At 35.9% G+C, this 19,742-nt stretch overlaps 1 protein-coding gene across 4 annotated transcripts in view; it reads left to right on the top strand.

Moving 5' to 3' along the window:
- Positions 1 to 19,742, top strand: part of AKT3 (AKT serine/threonine kinase 3) — a 318,339-nt gene that overhangs the window by 11,892 nt on the left and 286,705 nt on the right. For 2 of the 4 annotated variants that reach the window (XM_060192061.1, XM_060192060.1), the window contains exon 2: positions 2,671 to 2,828. The exons of 1 other annotated variant lie outside the window; for it this stretch is intronic. In XM_060192061.1, coding sequence (XP_060048044.1) covers positions 2,783 to 2,828 — 46 coding nt within the window. In that variant the 5' untranslated portion in view covers positions 2,671 to 2,782. Of the gene's footprint in view, positions 1 to 2,670; positions 2,829 to 19,742 lie in introns of those variants that run through there. One more of the 4 variants, XM_060192063.1, reaches the window with a different exon arrangement.

Here is a 19,742-nt window from a genome sequence, read left to right as displayed (position 1 = left end):
AGAGGGAGAGAGACATAGAGAGAAAGGGAGATACTTTAGCACTGTTCCACTACTCCTGAAGCTTCCCCCTTGCAGGTGCTCCCATTTGGTGACCTAGGGCTCAAACAAGTTTTTATGCGTAGTAATGTGTGTGCTCCATTGCATGAGACACCTGCTAGCCCCCTCCCCCAAATGTTTGTATTCTTCATATTTTGTTTATTTAAAATTTTTACTTACTAATCTTCCCCCCACCCCCACTAGCTTTATCATTGGGGCTCAGTGCCTGCATGGCAACTCTACTGTTCTTGGCATCATTTTTCATTTTTCTTTGATAGAGAGTGAAAACTAGGGGAATAGTGAGGGAATAAAAGAGAGGTAGACTTAGAGAGGAGAGGCACCTGCAGTGCTGCTCTACTGCCTGTGAAGTTTTCCATCTGTTAGTGGGGGTTGGGGGCTTTGAACCCTTTTACCTGTTAACTGTGCTTTCTGGCTGTGCTATTGATTGACCCCCTGTATTCTTTAATGCCGATTTACTTAGTTTTTGTTTATTCAGTGAGTAAATTTTGTTTATAACATGTAAAGATCCATGGGATATGCAGATTTTTATCCCAGGATGAACTCTGATTGATTGTGATTGTGAACTGATAAATTATTCTTTTTTCTTTTTAAAAGAGGGAGAGGGAGAGGGAGAAGAAGAGGGAGAGAGGGAAGATGGGAGGGAGGGAGAGAGAGAGAGAGAGAGATTGAGAGAGAGAGAGAGAGAACGAACATAGAAAACAGAACATGGACTTAGAGAGAGCATCAGTCTGGCACATGTGATAGTGGGGAATCAAACTTGTGACTTCATACTTGAGAGTCCACTGCTTTATCCACTGCATCACCTTCTAGATGCATGAACTGTATTCTTTGAGAAGCTTTTTTTTTTTTTTTTTAGTATTTGTAGAGGGTGGGCACAGTAGATAACCTGTATAAGGAGCCTGCTTTGTTATGCACAGGACCTAGGATCTAACTCTGTCACAAGAAACTTGGGACTGTGGAATCTTTCCCCGTCTCTGTCTTACTGTCTCAGTATCTGAAAAAGTTAACTGAGTAGCGATGCTCCTGTGACAGCAAAAATAAGTATTTATGGATACTTTAGATAATGAAGCTGTTAGGGTTCCTTATTTACATTGCTTCCTGAGAACTTTGTGCTAAATATGTGTCCTGTTTTTCCACAAATAAACTTTTATTCTAGTTTCTTTCTTTTAAATATTATTTATTAATTGGGAGACAGATTGCATGAGACAATACCCATCACTCTAGCATATGCAGTGCCATAGTTGTACTTGGGACCTCATGCATCCCAAATCTACTTGCTATGCTCTCTCCCAGGCTTTTGCCCTGGCTGCTTTTGCTTGCTTCCTTCCAAGAGAGATAGAGATAGAGAGAGAGATAAAGGCAAGGGTGGTGGTGGATAGAGAGGGGTAGAGAGAGAGAGAGAGAGGGAGAGAGAGGAATATTAGAACGTTGCTGTTCAGCTCTGGGTTCTGGTGGTACAGACTCATGGTGGTACAGGAACTGAATCTGGGACTTTGAAGCCTCAGGTATGAAAGTCTTTTTTTTTTTTTGCATAACTATTATTGTACCCATAGCCACTTGCTCCTATCTTTATTTGAGGCAATATAGTTTGTTTTTCTTTTGCCAACATATCTTTTTTTAATTAGTGATTTAATATTGATTTACAAATTTATGTGATAACAGGGGTATAATTCCACACAGTTGCCACCACCAGAGTTCTGTTTCCCCATTCCCTCCACTGGCAACTGCAATAGTCCTCCCAAGGTCACAGATAGGGTTGGCTATTACATATGTATGTATTGAGGTACTATAATTTTGAGTTAAGAATGTAGTTTCTGGAATCAGACAGCCTGGGTTCAGGTTTAGGAACTATATTATTCATTAGTTGTGTAGAAATGGAGCAAGCTTCTTAATAATGAAATCTTAAGCCTCATTTTCCTGTCTGTAAAATGAAGTTAATAATACCACTAGTATTATTATTGTGAAAATTACCTAAGAAAAATGGATGTAACCATCTATGGTGGATTTTGACATATGTTGAATACTTCCCCACTACTTTCATAGTACCTTTATTTCACTTTGTTTAGGTTAAAAAATGACTCTGTATTTGTAATGTCTTATTTATTGTAATTTACCAAAAAATTCTTGGGAAAAGGCAAAGTAAGCATACATAGAATTTGTTTTTTTAAGACACTGTGTTTTACATGAAGTACAGCAACTGAAAACACTTAAGTTTGCTTCCCCATATCTATTTCTGAATTTGCAGGGATTTTGAAACTAGATATTGATGAAGATTCACTTTTAGTCCACTTAACTTTCATTATTGCCTCTTTTCACCTTAAACACATATCCCCAAATTTCCTGTATTATTTGTGTGATAGTGGTTTTCCTAAGACATTTTTCATTGCCACCTCAAGTTAAAAGTTTCATTATTATTTGCAATCTGTCACAAGACCAGGGAAGTGCATTCATTATACAACTATTTAATAAATAAGTTCCCCAGTTTGAAGAGTCAGACTTTTATGTGAGGTCAGGCCAGTTGAAGACATTTACAAAGAATTAGTTGTTTGTTATTGCTATGTGAATTGCAAGAATGGAAAAAAAAGAAATTCTTTCTTCAATACTTCCTTCCAGGCTGAGTCATCACTAGAGAGTGGGAAGGGCAGCAGCAGCAGAGAATCCAAACCCCAAAGCTGATATCACAAAGTACCATTTCTCCAAATTGGGGGCTTAGAGAGGAGCCACCATGAGCGATGTTACCATTGTGAAAGAAGGTTGGGTTCAGAAGAGGGGTAAGTGTTCAACAAAATTGAATATAACATTGGTTGGTAAGTGTGCTAAACAGCTAGTGGTGTCCTTGAGCTATTTTTTCTGACGCTGTTAACAAAATAAACTGACATGGTATGTCCAACCAGAGGGAAATGATATTTAACTTATGTGATAGGAATTGGTTTATTATATTGGGTTTCTGAATTGTACTGCTTGACTTTAATTATTTGTAATCAAGTTATGAAGGTTGATTTCTGGTATGTTGTGTTCATGCATGTTACAGAAAATTTATGTTGTATTTTTCTGTATTGTCCAAAGATTCTGAAATACAGAGCTATATACCTTTTAGAATATCTAGAAAAGTATCTAACTTGGTATGCATTTAAAGGTATGTAAATATATACCTGAAGCTATTCAATTACATTAAGCCAGTTTGGGTAGTGACAGGGAGAGGGCTTAAAAAGCACTAAAAAGGAAAGGTTCACCTACAAAGTCATGGATTCAGCCATCCTATAAATTAGGTAAGTAAAACCGCGGGTAAAAGACCTATTGAGGAAAAGGGTATGTGAGTGGGTGTGTGTTTATTTTCGTATTTTTATTATGATCTACATTAAGTAGTTCTTGTTAATTCTAACTGTAGATAATTTAAGTCCATTATTAGTGTTTTTCTTAAAGGAAAAAAAAAACTTTTCAATGTCAACTTTAGTTTGTCTTCTATTAGATCACCTACTAAAGTGGTTTATTAGAAATCTAGAGTTTAGATTAGTTGCTAAGCAACTAGCTCATCCACATGGCCAAGTTGAGTAGGATGAGAACTATTCCATTTTGAGGACTTTTTAAGTACCTGTATATTTCCTGGCTAAAAATGATCTCTTAAGTAGTGCTTTTAATATTTTGCAGGTCTGTGGTTAATACGTATCCTTAAGAGCTGTTGTGACTGAATTAAAAAAAGTAGCTTTAGTGGTTATTATTTATGTGAAATAAAATCCATCAACTTTAAGTGTATACTTTGATGAATTTTGCCAAACTTATGCAGTAGTAAAACAAATACTAGAATCACAGTGCTGGACATTTCTGTATCCCCCAGAATTCCTTTATTCCTTGTATAGTCTTCCCTCAACCCTGGCAGTGGTGAATCTTCTGTTCTTACAGTTTTCCTTTTATAGAACTTTATGTAAGTACAGTCATACAGTATATACTTCTTTGTGTCTGGTTTCTTTCACATAATATACTTTATAAAGGTCTATCTATATTGTATGTAGCATTAGTTAGCTTCTCTTTATTGAGGACTATTTTTCTGTCTCAATATGCCATAGTTTAAATATCTGTTTACTAGTTGATAGGCTTGTCTGGGCTGTGTGTGCTTTTTGACTTATAAATAAAGCTGCTATACACACTTGAATGCATGGCTTTATGTGGTGTGTGTTTATTTTTCTTGGGCTAGAAAAAAGACTGCAGCATTATATGCTAAGTGTAGTTTGATTTGATTAAAAAAATGTTACACTGTTTTCCAAAGTGTCTGACTGTATCATTCAGTTTTATTCCTTTCATATTATCTTCATAAATTTGGAAAATATTTTCAGATTCCTGTGTTGTGTAAAGATTTTTTTTACCTATAACATTTACATATTTTTCTGTGCTTTTTTGGGGGAGGGTAACAAATCATTTAATTGTTTTGGACTTTTATTTTATTGATCTCTAACGTATGTTCTCACAGTATTTCAGTGTATTAAGTGAAATAATGGTGAATGCATTTTGATAGCTGTAATGCAAAAATATAATATGAAATGTTTATAATGTGTCCTTTGGGACAAAATGGATGGAACTGGCAGATTATGCTTTGTGAACTAAGGAAGTGAAGGACAACTACAGGATGATTTCACTCATATATGGAATACAGAGAATTGAAACTTGAAAAAAAAAACATGTATAGTTAGTCTATGACCTTGGCTGAGCTAGGGTAGTTACCATTAGAGGGCGGTGGGCACACAGAACTTTGGTGCTGGGAATTGTGTAGAATTCTTCCCTATCATCTTTTAGTCTTGCAAATCAGTATTAAATCACTAAATAATAATGCAAATACAAGTCTTTCTCGCTGTGCATTTTATAATGGACATTTAGGGTGGTTTTTGAATCTATTTAGTTGTGTTTCATATAAGATACTTTAGTAGGATGTCCTTAAAAGAGGTGAGGGAAGAGGAGGAGGCTGAGCAATAGAGCATTCAGGTTCACACAGGTTACCATGCCCACAGACCTGAGTTCAAGCCTGTGGTCCTGGTATATAATATAACGATGTAGAAAAAACAGAAAAATAGTAAAGACCTTCAGTGTTTTTCCTATATTGTTTAAGGAATGAGGAGTTTAATGATTGTTTTGGGAAGTAATGATAGAAGATTTTGAAAAGTTTACAGTAATATAAAATGAAAAGTTAAAATCTACTCTGCCTCTTCTAACTAGTTCCTTTCCCTTAGCAATAACCGTGTTAGATTGTTCTTAACATTAACGTCTATACTGGTTGTTATCCCTATATTTCATGTAATCTGCTCAACTTCATTTTTGAGTAGTCTTAAGTAATCTGATATATCTCCATTGTAGTGCTGGAGAGATGCCACAGTGGTTTGCAAGAAGACTTAAAAGATTTTATGCCTGAGGCTCTGAAGTCCAAGATTCAAATTCCAGGCTGACCATCGTAAGCCAGAACTGATCAATGCTCTGTTTATTTTTATTTTTACTTATTATTGGATAGAGACAGAAATTGAGAAGGGAGGGGGAGATAGAGAAAGATACAGAGAGACACATGTAGCCCTACTTCACTATTTGTGAAAGTGACTTTTCTGTCTAGAGAACCTCCTGAAGTAATATATATATATTTTTTTAGAAAGAACGTGTGTGGGTATAATGTGTGAATGTGACTTTTTCATTTTAACACCAGATATCCTGGCTGGCCATAGAATTCAGTTTTAAAATAATTACCTTTCAACATTTAAAAAAATATTTATTTATTCTCTTTTGTTGCCCTTGTTTTATTGTTGTAGTTATTATTGTTGTTATTGATGTTGTTGTTGGATAGGTCCGAGAGAAATGGAGAGGGGGAAGACAGAGAGGAGGAGAGAAAGATAGACACCTGTAGACCTGCTTCACCACTTGTGGAGCGACCCCCTGCAGGTGGGGAGTCCAGTGCTCGAACCGGTGTTCTTATGCTGGTCCTTGCGCTCTGCGCCACCTTCGCTTAACCGCCTGACTCCTCCCTTTCAACATTTTTAAGATTGCATTCCACTGAGGATTTGTGAAAATGTTGTTTGTATTTTTAAAGCATTAATTGAAATATCAAGTTGGACATTTGTTTCATAATTTTATACGTATAGAGATTCTAAAGTATTAAAGTTACAATTTTAGTTAAGCAAACTTCATCATTTAGTCCATGTTTTTCTGCTCTGTTTTGGTTCAATGCCTTTCTTTTCTAAAGGAGTGCTATTTGCTATCTGTTTACCCTGGAAAAATTATTACCATCTCACCTTTGGCGTAGTAACTTGAAAATAAATGTGATAATCACAGCCATCTCTAACTCATATGTGGTTGCTAATGTTATAATATGTGTTGACTATTAAACTACTAATGAAGATATCAGTGAACTACTAATGAAAAATAAAAATTATAATAGTGTGTATAGCCCAGTCTTTTTTTTTTTGGTCAGGGTGGTGGTTATGAATCAGTTCTTAGCTTCTGTTCAGATATAATCTCATTTTATTTGTACTTCTAAGGTGAATAGGTTGTTATTCATTAAATAACTTCCTAGAAAAGATATAAAGATAGTTACTATTGTATATAATACATGCTTTTCTAATTTCATTTTTATTAATATATTGATAGCAAAATCTTTTTTTTTTTTTTTTTTTTTTTTTTTACTTTTCTAGTGGAGTTGTAAAATAGTACTGATTCAGATAGCACACTAACATTATATTGTTGGTATTAGAAGTGACAATAAAAACATCCTATAACAAACTTAGACTATTTTCCTTTTTGAAAATGCTATCCCCCCTCCCAAAAAAAAAAGAATAAATGGCCACAGGAGCAGTGGATTTGTAGTGTAGGCACTGAGTCCCTACTGTTATACCGAATCCCTAGTAGTGTATTAGGCAAAAAGAAAAAAAAAAAGAAAATGCTAGGAGAGCACCTCATAAGTTGGCACAAGAGGCATGTGCATATGTATTAAACACAAATTAAATCATCTCCTTAGAAGGCCAGCCTATAGGTGTACCCTAGGTAACTAATATCTTTTTTGTGCCCTCCAATGCTGGGGCTTGGTGCCTGCACTACGAATCCACTGCTCCTAAAGGCTGTTTTTCCCCTTTTGTTGCCCTCATTTATCATTATTATTATTGTTGTTATTGCTGTTCTTGTTGGATAGGACAGAGAGAAATCATGAGGGGGGAGACAGAAAGGGAGAATGAAAGACACCTATAGACCTGCTTCACCGCCTGTGAAGCTACCCCCCTCTGCAGTGGGGAGCAGTTGGGGAGCCAGAGCTCGAACAAGAATCCTTAGGGTGGTCCTTGAGCTTCGCATCATGTGCGCTTAACCTGCTGCGCTACCGCCAGGCCCCTAACATATCTTTAGATGTCAAAAGTTTGGCTTAGTTTGTTCTGTTTGTTCTATTACAGATCATTATTTGCTCTTGCAGAAATATGCTGCATTACAGAGGGGACTTTAACAAATTTAAAATCTAAATTACAGGACTAAGTAGATTGCAATATTATTTAATTAGGAACTTATAATTAAAAAAATTTCTTTTTCTTAGTAGTGCTGTGTCAAAAAACTTAATTGGCCTTTTGCAAATATGAAGAATCAGTTCCTTGATGACAAGGTAACATTTGTTAGGTGTTATCACTCAGTTTTAAAATTTTTTTCTATTTATTTATTTATTTTTCCTTTTGTTGCTCTTGTTTTTTTATTGTTGTTGTTATTATTGTTGTTATTGATGTCATCATTGTTAGATAGGACAGAGAGAAATGGAGAGAGGAGAGGAAGACAGAGAAGGGGAGAGAAAGACAGATACCTGCACACCTGCTTCACTGCCTGTTAAGGGACTCCCCTGCAGGTAGGGAGCCAGGGGCTCTAACGGGGATCCTTGCGCTTCTGACCACATGCTCTTAACTGGCTGTGCCACCGCCTGACTCCCCACCAATTTTTTAAATTGCTACAAATTTGGGAGGTAGTTTAGCATCAAACATGTTCTGATAGATGAAAATTCACACATGTATTAATTTCTCACACTTTTTGTTGTAAAAGTATCCAACAAATTGGACTTTGGTATTGTGCCCTGCCCGTGTGACAATTGTGTCTTCCAAGAACTTCTTCTCTTGGTTTGTCTTGTATGTTTAATTTCCAAATCAGGGGTTATCTATATAAACTGTATTACCTGAATGATGTCTTTTATAACTGCTATTGAAGTTTGTTTAGATGAACTAGAATGTTAGTACTTAGTAATTCTAAGCTAAAACTGAAGTCTGAGTTGTCTCACAAAATAATTCCACCATGCAGAATATACTTTAGTAACAGATCAGAAGCCAGGTCTTAAAATGTCATTGTTGTGACTAGTTATTATCAGTTTAATGGAAAACAAACTGCATTTTTTTTTGGGGGGGGGGTGCTTAGCTAAGTTCAAGTCTTTCATTCTCCTTTCCTTTGTATTTGTGGATTTCTTGCTCATGTTTTATTCACAGAGTGATTTTTGAGAAAAATTATTAAGTGATTGAGGGTATAGAAAATGAATGTATGGTTTCCTGTTTACTACTCAATAGCGGGCATTTTCCATAGTGATGAAAGAGTTGTGGTGTAGTTTGTAAACCACATGATCACTTAGAAATAGTCACTTTGGGGAGTCGGGCTGTAGTGCAGTGGGTTAAGCGCAGGTGGCGCAAAGCACAAGGACCGGCATAAGGATCCCGGTTTGAACCCCGGCTCCCCACCTGCAGGGGAGTCGCTTCACAGGCGGTGAAGCAGGTCTGCAGGTGTCTTTCTCTCCTCCTCTCTGTCTTCCCCTCCTCTCTCCATTTCTCTCTGTCCTATCCAACAACGACAACAACAATAATAACTACAACAATAAAACAAGGGCAACAAAATAAATAAAATAAATAAATATATAAAATAAATAAATAAAAATATAAAATAAATAAATAAAATAAAATAAATAAAACAAAATAAAATAAATATTAAAAAAAGAAATAGTCACTTTGACTACTGATGTTATAAATGTAGAGTAAACATGGAAATTAATTTTTTAATGGTACTGAAACCCTGAGATTTAGTGTATTAGTAACAATGTGAAATTTATTTTATTGTTTTAATATTTTCATTTTGGACACTTTAGACAAGAAAATCAAGTAGAGAGAATCATCAAATGGTAGACTTTCAAATGCTTACAGAATTGTAAAATTATGATTATACACATCCTTCCTAGTTAGCAGTTGTGTTTTGTGTTACATTGTATGTGTGTGTGTTTGAAAGATAAGAGAACAGAGTGCTGTTCGGTCATTTGTGATGCATGTCATCATTCTTACTATTCGGCAGTACTGGGATTGAACCCAGAGCTTCAGACTGCTGAGCCATTTTTCTGGCTCTTGTGGTTATGGTTACATTTTAGTGTTAGTAGCTATAAAAAAAATATTTGTAGTTTTATCAAGTGGTCTACATAGTCACAGTTCTTTTTTTTTTTTCCTTTCAATTTTTATGTCTTGAATTTCTGATAAAGATTTGTAGTACAATTTTGAGTGAAAGCTTTTAGTATTTTGGCCTTATTTTTGTCTCATTGGGAAAGCATTTACTTTACTACTAAGTATTTTACTAGCTGTTAAGTTTTGTTTTCAGAATCACTTTATGGGAGGGGAGGGTAATGATTGAAAAGACAGTTGTTATTACATGAGTATAGTTTCTTATCTCCCTGTGATAGGTGTCTGCATACTACTCCCACCACCAACTGAAGTCTTCCTCCACCATTGTGCATTGGGCCCAACCCATTTCAACATAAGGATTTTCTCAGAGTTACTTTGTGTTGAAGGCTTCTTTCTTTCTTTCTTTCTTTCTTTCTTTCTTTCTTTCTTTCTTTCTTTCTTTCTTTCTTTCTTTCTTTCTTCTTTTTCTTTTTATTTATGAGAAGGAAACATTGACAAAACCATAGGATAAGAAGGGTACAACTTTGTACAATTCCCACTACCAGAACACTGTATCCTATCCCCTCCCCTGATAGCTTTCCTATTCTTTAACCCTCTGGGAGTATAGACCCAAGGTCATTGTAGGATGCAGAATGATGTTGATGGTCTGGCTTCTGTAATTGCTTCCCCGCTGAACATGGGCGTTGATAGGGCTTTTTTCCTTTACTTATGATTATATTTTATTTTAATTTAGTTTTACAAACTTTAATAAGGAAATGCTGATTTGCAGGCTTGTTGTTACAAGAGTACATTTCTACATTTCCCCAAGATGGTATCAGTACATTTCACCCTCAACCAATACCTTGCTCCACTGTAGGAACTTCGGCCCCTGACCTCCTTCATTGCTCCTTCCTTCCCTCTTTTGAGCCCCCAAATCTGCTGTTACAGACCACAGTCCATTAAGGTTTCACCCTGCATTGTCCTTTGTTTCTTAGATTCTGTCTGTGAGCGAGATCATCTGGTATTTATCCTTCTGTCTTATTTTGCTCAACATAATTTCCTCTGGCTCCTTCCATATTGTTGCCAAAGAGAATATGTCATTATTTCTTATAGCTATGTAGTATTCCATTGTGTATATATGCCATGATTTCTTTGACCACTCACCTGTTGTTGAATACTTGTGTTACTTCTAGATACTGGCTATTACAATATGATTACATTTTAAAATTTCTTAATGTCTCTTTTAATTTTCAGTTACGTGGAGCTCATTGTGATGACATTCTTGATCTTCTGCTTCTAAAGACATGTTTTTTGTTCTGATTTATATTTAACCTTGGTTCTGTTCACACTTTATACTTTGTTTCTCCTGTTGTGAAGGGCAACTGAAAGTTTTACTTTTCTCCTCCTCGTTTTGCTTTTGACTTTTAGGCTCACTGGCAGTTTTCTATACATGCACAAAACCAAAGTTTGGCCAAAGTTTACATGAAAATGAGATTTTTTTTTTCTTTGTAGGCTACGGCAACTTTGAATTATCTTTCTGACTCTTTAAAGAAGCAGGACTATGAATTTCTGTCTGAGTTGTAACCACCCTAATCTCAAGGAATGGGGAACTCCCAAGCAAAAAACCATATAAATGCAAATTTTATTCAGTGCAGTTTCCTTCTTTCAGGGGCAACTTCCCTCCTGTTTCTGCTTCCTTTTGGTGTTTTCTACTGCTTTCTAATAGTTGTCATATTTTATATAAAGTTGTAATTTTTTTCCTTTTTCTTTTAAATTTTTATTTATAAAATGGAAATATTGACAAGACCATAGGATAAGAGGGGTATAATCCCAACACAGTTGCACCACCAGAACTCTGTATCCCATCCCCTCCCCTGATAGCTTTCCTATTCTTTATCCCTTAGGGAGTATGTACCCAGGATTATTATGGGGTGCAGAAGGTGGAACGTCTGACTTCTGTAATTGCTTCCCCATATTCTTCCATATTTCCAGTCTGTCTCTCTCTTTCCCTAGTGGGGCAGGGCTCTGGGGAGGTGGGGCTCCAAGACACATGGTGGGGTTAGGTCTGCCCAGGGAACTCCGGTTGGCATCATGTTAGCACCTGGAACCTGGTGGCTGAAAAAGAATTAAGATATAAAGCAGAACAAATTGTTGACTAATCATGAACCTAAAGGCAAGAATATTGCAGATAAAGATTTGGTGTTTCCGTTTTGGAAAAAGCTAGGAAATATATTTTAGGCATATTCCAAGGGACCCATAACTTTACTAGTTTTTCCCTGAGCTTGACATCTAACATGCAGGTAGAACCAGGTTATTATCTGGGGATATGGTGTCATAGCTGGAAAAAAGACTAGAAAGTTGGATCAAGGAAGAGAGTAGCTTCCAAATATGGGAAAAGTGTATAAATACTATTAACTGTAAACCCCATCGATTTGAGCTGGGGCTCATATTCAGCACAGGAGCCTATATATAACCTCTGTATTCCTGTAGGTCTGAGCTTGCATTCTATGGTTATGGCGAGGAGCATTCCAGGCTACACTAATTTCAGGACCCATCTTCCTCGAGTGGTAGAGTATGATGCACACCCTCCCTTCAGAGAATGGAACATTCCCTATAATTGTTGATTCACATTGAGGGCAAGGCTCTACAGGGACCCACAAAGAGGTCCATTAAAAATTGTAATTTTATGTTGGAGAAGGTTAATTTGATAAAAATTTATCTGTGACTATTGGAAATAGAAGTCAGGTAAGGATATGTTTTAGTGTATAGATATAAAAAATGTTTAAATTTTATAATTCACAGTGCTACTTGCTAATTGCTCATAACAAGTTTCTAAGTAGAAACCATCTATATTTATAATTGAGAGAATTCATGGCTTAAACCAGCTTAGTTCCAGTCATCCAGATACATAGCTGAACATTTTTCCAGGTGAATTTGTTGGGGTTTATCAAATGTGAGGTTTATTATAACATGGGCCATTTAAGTACATAAATCTGTGGTAGCAGAATAAGCAAAGGGGAAAAAACTGGCTAGCATGTGTAGCCATGAGTCCTAGCTAGTTACCAGTATTCAGATACACATATTCAGGTCTTGGGGGGAAGCAGCATGGCAGGTCTGAGTATAAGACCAACAGGAGTGGCAACAGTGAAGGGCGAATAGGAAGGAGTGAAGAGAAGAAAAGCCAAAAGCGCAGGTTAATTTTTAAGCTAAAGGAGAGTTTGGAGCTTGTTTAGTTATATGCTCATTTGTCTTACAATTAGAATTTTTGTTTTTTTTAGGTAGGGGCAGAGCCCATACTAGTATCTAGCTAGGATTTCTTTAGTTCCAATTTAAAAATATTTTGTATTTGACACTCAAATGTATTTAAATTCTTACTGGGGAAAATGGGGACAGCTGGGCAGGGCCTTCTCAGAATAGAAAAAGGTACGATTTTTCCATTTGGTTTGTACAAGCCCCATGCTGCTTATGTAGTATCATCTGCTGTTCTGTGTTCCAGTGGACAGCTCTAGGATGGTGTATCTTTGGAGATTGTTTTATCTCCTGGAGAAGCTAACTCCACAGCTTCTGTGTACTTTTGACATAGAGAACCTTTCTTTATCGTTGGGCATTCTCTAGTCAGTTATATTATTTTACCATGCACCTACAGTTGTATTTGCTTCTTTTTATATATATTTTTAAGTGTTTTTTAAAATGTTTTTAAAAATTTTTTTATTATCTTTATTTATTGGATAGACACAACCAGAAATTGAGACAAAGGGGAGAAAGAAAGAGAGACACCTGCAGTATTGCTTCACCACTTTCAAAGCTTCCCCCGCTGCAGGTGGGGACCGGGGGCTCAAACCTGGGCCCTTGAGCACTGTAACATATGTGCTCAACCAGGTGCGCCACTACCCGGTCCCTGTATTTGCTTCTGTGTATGTTTTCATTTATGTTACTTCTTCTTGATGTATTTTTCCCTGTCTTTGTTAAATAAAGATCTTATTCAAGGTCAAATTCTAATAGTACTTCTTTCATATTTTTCCACACTACAGAGTTAGAATGATCTTCTCATTCTGTAAGACTATATAATTTTTATGCTTTTGCTCCAATGTGGTTTTATATTAACTAATTTTATCTTATTTTATTTAAGTAGTTTTTTTTTTTGTGAAAAGTGATTCAACTACAATTTCTTTTTATTGGGTGATTAATGGTTCATAGTAGATACAGCTGTTGGTACATATGTTCCCCCTTTCTGTTCTTATTTCTCAACTTCTGTTCATGAATGAGATCATCCCACATTCATCCTTCTCTTTCTAGCTTATCTCCCTTAACATGATTCCTTCAAGCTCCAACCAAGATGAAGTGAAAAAGTGAATTCCTCAATCTTAATAGATGAGTAATAATATATAACACAACTTTCTCAGCCACTCATCTGCTATTAGACACCTGGGTTGCTTCCAGGTTTTGGCTATTACAAATTGTGCTGCTATAAACATAGGTATACATAGGTGTATTTGGATGGTTGTGCTTGACTCCTTAGCACATATCCCCGGGAAAGGAATTGCAGGGTCATGAGGTAGGTCCATTTCTTGTCTTGTGAGAGTTCTCCAGACTGCTCTCCACAAGGGCTGGACCAACTGACATTCCCACCAGTAGTGCAGGAGGGTTCCTTTGTCCCCCACAACCTCTCCAACATTTGTTGCTGGTACCTTTTCTGTTGTATAACATTCTCACAAGAGTGAAGTGGTATCTCATTGTTGTCTTTATTTGCATTTCTCTGATAGTCAATGACTTCATCTAATTTTTCATTTGTTTGTCAGCCTTTTGGAACTCTTCTGTTGTGAAAATTCTATTCATGTCCTCTTTCCATTTATGGATGGGGTCATTTGTTTTCTTGTTGAGTTTGATGAACTCTTTATATATTTTGGTTATTAGCCTCTTCTCTGGTGTATGGCATGTAAAGATCTCCCATTCTGTATGGAGTCTCAATTTGGGTGGTGGTTTATTTTGGCTGTGCAGAATCTTTTTTTTTCTTTATTGGGATTATTAGTGGTTTATAGTCAACAGTAAAATACAGTAGTTTATATATGCATAACATTTCTGTTTTCCACATAATAATTCAACCCCCACTTGGTTCTCCTCTGCCATCATGTTTCAGGACCTGAGCCCTCCACCCCACCCCAGAGTCTTTTACTTTAGTGCAGTATACCAATTTCAGTTCAAGTTCTGCTTTGTGTTTTCCCTTCTATTCTTATTTTTCAACTTACATCTCTGAGTGAGATCATCCCATATTCATCCTTTTCTTTCTGGTTTATCTCCCTTAACATGATTCCTTCAAGCTCCATCCAGGACGAGGTAAAAAAGTGAATTCCTTAATCTTAATAACTGAGTAATATTCCATTGTGTATATATACCATAGCTTTCTCAGCCACTCATCTGTTGTTGGACACCTGGGTTGCTTCCAGGTTTTAGCTATTACAAATTATGTTGCTATGAACATAAGTATACACAGATCTTTTTGGATGGTTGTGTTTGACTCCTTAGCACATATCCCCAGGAGAGGAATTACAGTCATAAGGAAGGTCCACTTCTAGCCTCCTGAGAGTTGTCCAGACTGTTCTCCACAGGGGTTTGACTAATTTACATTCCCACCAGCAGTACAGAAGGGTCCCTTTGTCCCCCACAACCTCTCCAGCATTTGTTGCTGGTGTCTTTTCTGATGTATGACATTCTCACAGGAGTGAAATGGTATCTCCTTGTTGTCTTTATTTGCATTACTCTGAAGATCAATGTCTTGGAGGTATGGTCTCATATGTTTATTGGTCTTTAGGATTACTTCTGTTGTGAAAATGCTGTTCACGTCCTCTTTCCATTTATGGATGGGGTCATTTGTTTTCTTGCTGTTGAATTTGGTGAGTTCTTTGTATATTTTTGTTATTAGCCTCTTGTCTGATATATGGCATGTAAAGATCTCCTATCTGTAAGGGTCTCTTTGGGTGGTGATATCTTTTGCTGTGCAGAAGTTTTTTAATTTGATGTAGTGCCACTGATTTATTTTTGTTTTTGTCTTCCTTGCAATTGGACTTGTGTCATTGAAGATGCCAATAAAATTTAGATGGAAAAGAGTTCTATGAATATTTTAGTATTTATAATATATTTAGTAATATATTTAGTATTTATTTTAGTATTTATTTAGTATTTTAGTATTTAGTATATATCTTAGTATTTGATCATTTCTGGTCTAATATCCAAGTTCTTGATCCATTTGGAGTTTACTTTTTGTGTGTAGTGAAATGTAGTGGTTTAGTTCAGTTGTCTGCATTTTTCAAACTGGTTTTCCTAAAACTATTTGTTGAAGAGACTCTCCATACTCCTTTTAATCATTTGGGCCCCTTTGGCAAAAATTAGTTGTCTATAGGTTGTAGGGATCTGTCAGGTTTTTGTGTGTAGGAAAATTTGAATAGGCTAGGAATTGGTGGAACTGAATGGTTATTGCTGGCATAGGAGGCTGGAGAGAATCCTGATGCTAACTACTATATAATGATACAGTATAGAAATGTCTAGATCAGGAAAACAGGACAATAGAGAGAGAACATATCAGAGAACATGTCTAGATAATTGTCTGTATTTTCAAAAGTTATTTATTTTGTGGCATGGGATTGGAGGGAGCCTCATATATGCACAATTTTTTTTCTTTAAAAAATTTTTTTTTTATTTAAGAAAGGATTAATTAACAAAACCATAGGGTAGGAGGGGTACAACTCCACACAATTCCCACCACCCAGTCTCCATATCCCACCCCCTTCCCTGATAGCTTTCCCATTCTCTGTCCCTCTGGGAGCATGGACCCAGGGTCATTGAGGGTTGCAGAAGGAGGAAGGTCTGGCTTCTGTAATTGCTTCCTCGCTGAACATGGGCGTCGACTGGTCAGTCCATACTCCGAGGAATATATGCACGATTTTAAGTTTTACCTTTAAAGAAACTTTTGTTTTGTTTATATAAATTATTTTTATGCCCAAAGGTTACAATATATGTTTCATTTACAAGTATGCAAAAGTTTTCTATTTTTCATAACATTGCCATAACTATTGATAGGTGCTGTTTTATTTTTAATATTTTTGTCATTACAGTGGTTATACATCTGTTTGTAACTGAAATCTAACTTTTTTTTCAGTCTTTCTTTCTTTCTTTCTTTTTTCTTTTAAGTTAGAGTCAGAGAGAGAGAGAGAGAGAGAGGGAGGGAGAGAGAGAGAAAGAGACCACAGTATTAAAACATTCTTCTGGGTTGGGCTGTTTGAGTTCACGTTATAATGATCAAGGACCCAAGTTCAAGCCCAAGTTCCTACCCATAAGGGAGAAGCTTCATGAGTGGTGAAACAGTGCTACAAATATCTCTCCCACTCTTGTAGTCCCTTCTCTATTTCTATTTGTCCTATCAAATAAATAAATACATGAAATTAAAAAAGAAACACAAAAAATTTCTTTCCCTTTGGTGGGAGACAAGCTCAGACCTGGGTTGTATACATGGCAAAGTACAAATGAGGTATTTTGCCAGTCATGTTAATGTTTTTAGCCGTTTATTTATTTATTTCATTTATTAATTTTCTTACAACAGTTCTACTTAGCTCTTGTTTATGGTGATGCTGGGGATTGAACTTGAGAACTTTTGTGCCTCAGGCATGAAAAATCTTTTTGCTTAACCATTATGCTGTTTCTCCAGCCTTTCAGCCATTATTTTCTTCAAAATTGCTTGTTTCATCTTCAGCCATTTTTTAAATATATATAAGACATATGTATATTAAGTTTATAAATGTCATTTATTTTTAAATTTTAATTTACATGCTTACTTTATAGAGACAGATAAATGGAGAGGGAAGAGAGACAGAGAGGGAGAGAAAGTCACCAGTCACCTGCTTGTGAAGCTTCCCCCACAGGTAGGAACCAGGGGCATGATCCTGGGTCCTTTTGTTTGTCCATGTGCACTCTACCAAGTATGCTGCTGCTCTGCCCCTCATGTTACTTATTTATAAGAGCTTTAACATATTAACAGTATCATTCTATTGACCTTTTTGTTGCAGCTGCTTCTTTTTTCTGATTGAGTTTGTCTTTCAACTTTCTGGTATATTTTTGATATGTTAAATTTTCTACTCTTTGTATGAACATATTGAACTTTTCCATGTAAGCCTTTAAAGTCATATTTGGGATATCTTGCTCACTTTTCTTTGAGTATTATTGAGTATTATTATGAATAGTATTTTTTTGTACTGTGTAAGTAGTACATGGGTTCCTCTTGTTAAACATTTAAATAGTAAGTAAATGTAATAAAATATTCCTCTGATTCCTGTTTTTATTCTCAGAAATAAATACTGTCAAGTATTATGTTTCAATAAACATTTAAGGGCCAGAAAGGCACATGCTAACCTATAAGTACTACTATTTGTCACAGGGTTAGAAATCTACTGGGATTCAGTAGATCAGGCAGGAGTCAGAAAGAGGGATATGTAAAAAAATAAAAATAAAAAAAAGACTTTCTGAATAAGCATCATGCCTTTTTGTTTTGCCATGTCTTACATAAATGGTACCATAAGTGACTTAATAGTATATTTTAGGTATTTGTCTATACTAGTGGAGCATGTAGACTCAGAAAAGAAAAATAACTATGTTTATACCGTTTGCTTTTAGTGACTATTCTCATCTACTTGCTTTTGTCATTTGGGTTCTCATTTTAAGATCTCATTGTTAGTTTAGTTCAGTGGCTAGGAGGTTATAGTGGGATGATTCTTGATTAGCTTCTTAATTGTAGTGTTGTGGCAGACTAGATGGTTAAGAACAACAAATGCTGTTAATTTAAGTATTTGTAACAGAATATTACTAAATTTGACATCAAACTTACTAGTTGTTATTTAGGTCACTCATTGTTTTTTTTATATTAAAAAAATAAGGGACCTTGGTTCCCTTCTTTCTCTCTTCCTTTTTTTGTAGCTTTGACCTACACTTCTTTAAGGTTATTGTTATTAGCTGGGACTCAACTTTCAATACGTTTCTCTCTCCTTAGTATGTTTGAATGTCAGTGTTTTCATTATGTTTGTTGACTTAGGAGATGACATGGGTAAAAGAGGAAAAAAGAATTAATTAGTATTTCCACTTATTTGGTCTGAAAGTTGTATTCTTTTCCTCAGGTTTTATCCATAATAATTTAAAAATTCATTTTGTTTATAACAGTTTTTTAAATCACTGTAGGCTTTTGCATATTATGCTAGTTTTGCATGATATGTCTCTCTTATCATTCTTTTTATTTTATTTTATTTGTTTATTTTACTTCCATGATTATTGCTGGGGCTTGGTGCCGCACTACCAATCCACTGCTCCTGGAGGCTATTTTTCCCCCCTTTTGTTGCCCTTGTTGTTTATCATTATTATTGTTATTGTTATTGCTGTCGTTGTTGGGTAGGAAAGAGAGAAATCAAGAGAGGAGGGGAAGATAGAGGGGGGAGTGAAAGATAAGACACCTGCAGATCTGCATTACCACTTATGAAGTCTCCCACTGCAGCTGGGGATCCAGGGGCTCCGACTGGGATCCTTACTCTGTCTGGTCCTTGCACTTTGCGCCATGTGCACTTAACCCACTGCACTACCACCTGGCCCCATCAACGTTCTTTCTTAAATGATAAGTACTAAATAAGTATATACATTTTCCTTACTTGGGGTTGGATAATGCCAAATAATAATCACATTTTAATCCTGTGGTTAAACTTTGTCTCAAAGCGTTTGGCACATGGCACTGCTTTTTTTCTTAATCTTAGAGCATTGGAAGTAAGATGTTCTATATACTAATTCATGGGCTGAAGCCAGAGAGAGAACTCACTTAGCCTATTCGAGAACTCACTTGAATGCCTAAGGCTTTAGAGGGCAAAGGATCAACTTCTGGCATCATTTTATGTCAGAGTTGTGCAGTGCTTTGGTTCTCTCTCCTTCTTTCATGTTCTCATAGTGAAAAAAGCAAAATTTTACAAAAATTAAAATTCATGGGCCAAGAAATAGAGATTTCAGTGTATTTTTTAATATGCTATCATCCAGAAGAAAAATTAAATGTGAAAATGAAAATATTAATATGTGAGAGGAAGAGCAAAAGGGAACTTTATTTTTTAGGGTCATAATGGGAATTACTTGATGTGGTTGCAGGTGATAAATCAAGAAACAAACATAGTGTATTATTATTAAAAGTGACTTTTTGAGCAGTGGAATGGAGATTATCTTTGCATATATGTGTCTTTGGGAATGGCAGAAGAGACAATGCAACTATTAGCA

The sequence above is a fragment of the Erinaceus europaeus genome, chromosome 6 (genome assembly GCF_950295315.1).
Source record: "Erinaceus europaeus chromosome 6, mEriEur2.1, whole genome shotgun sequence".
Lineage (NCBI taxonomy): Eukaryota > Metazoa > Chordata > Mammalia > Eulipotyphla > Erinaceidae > Erinaceus > Erinaceus europaeus.
The sequence above is the reverse complement of the archived record's forward strand: the minus strand, read 5'-3'. Positions and strand labels throughout refer to the sequence as shown.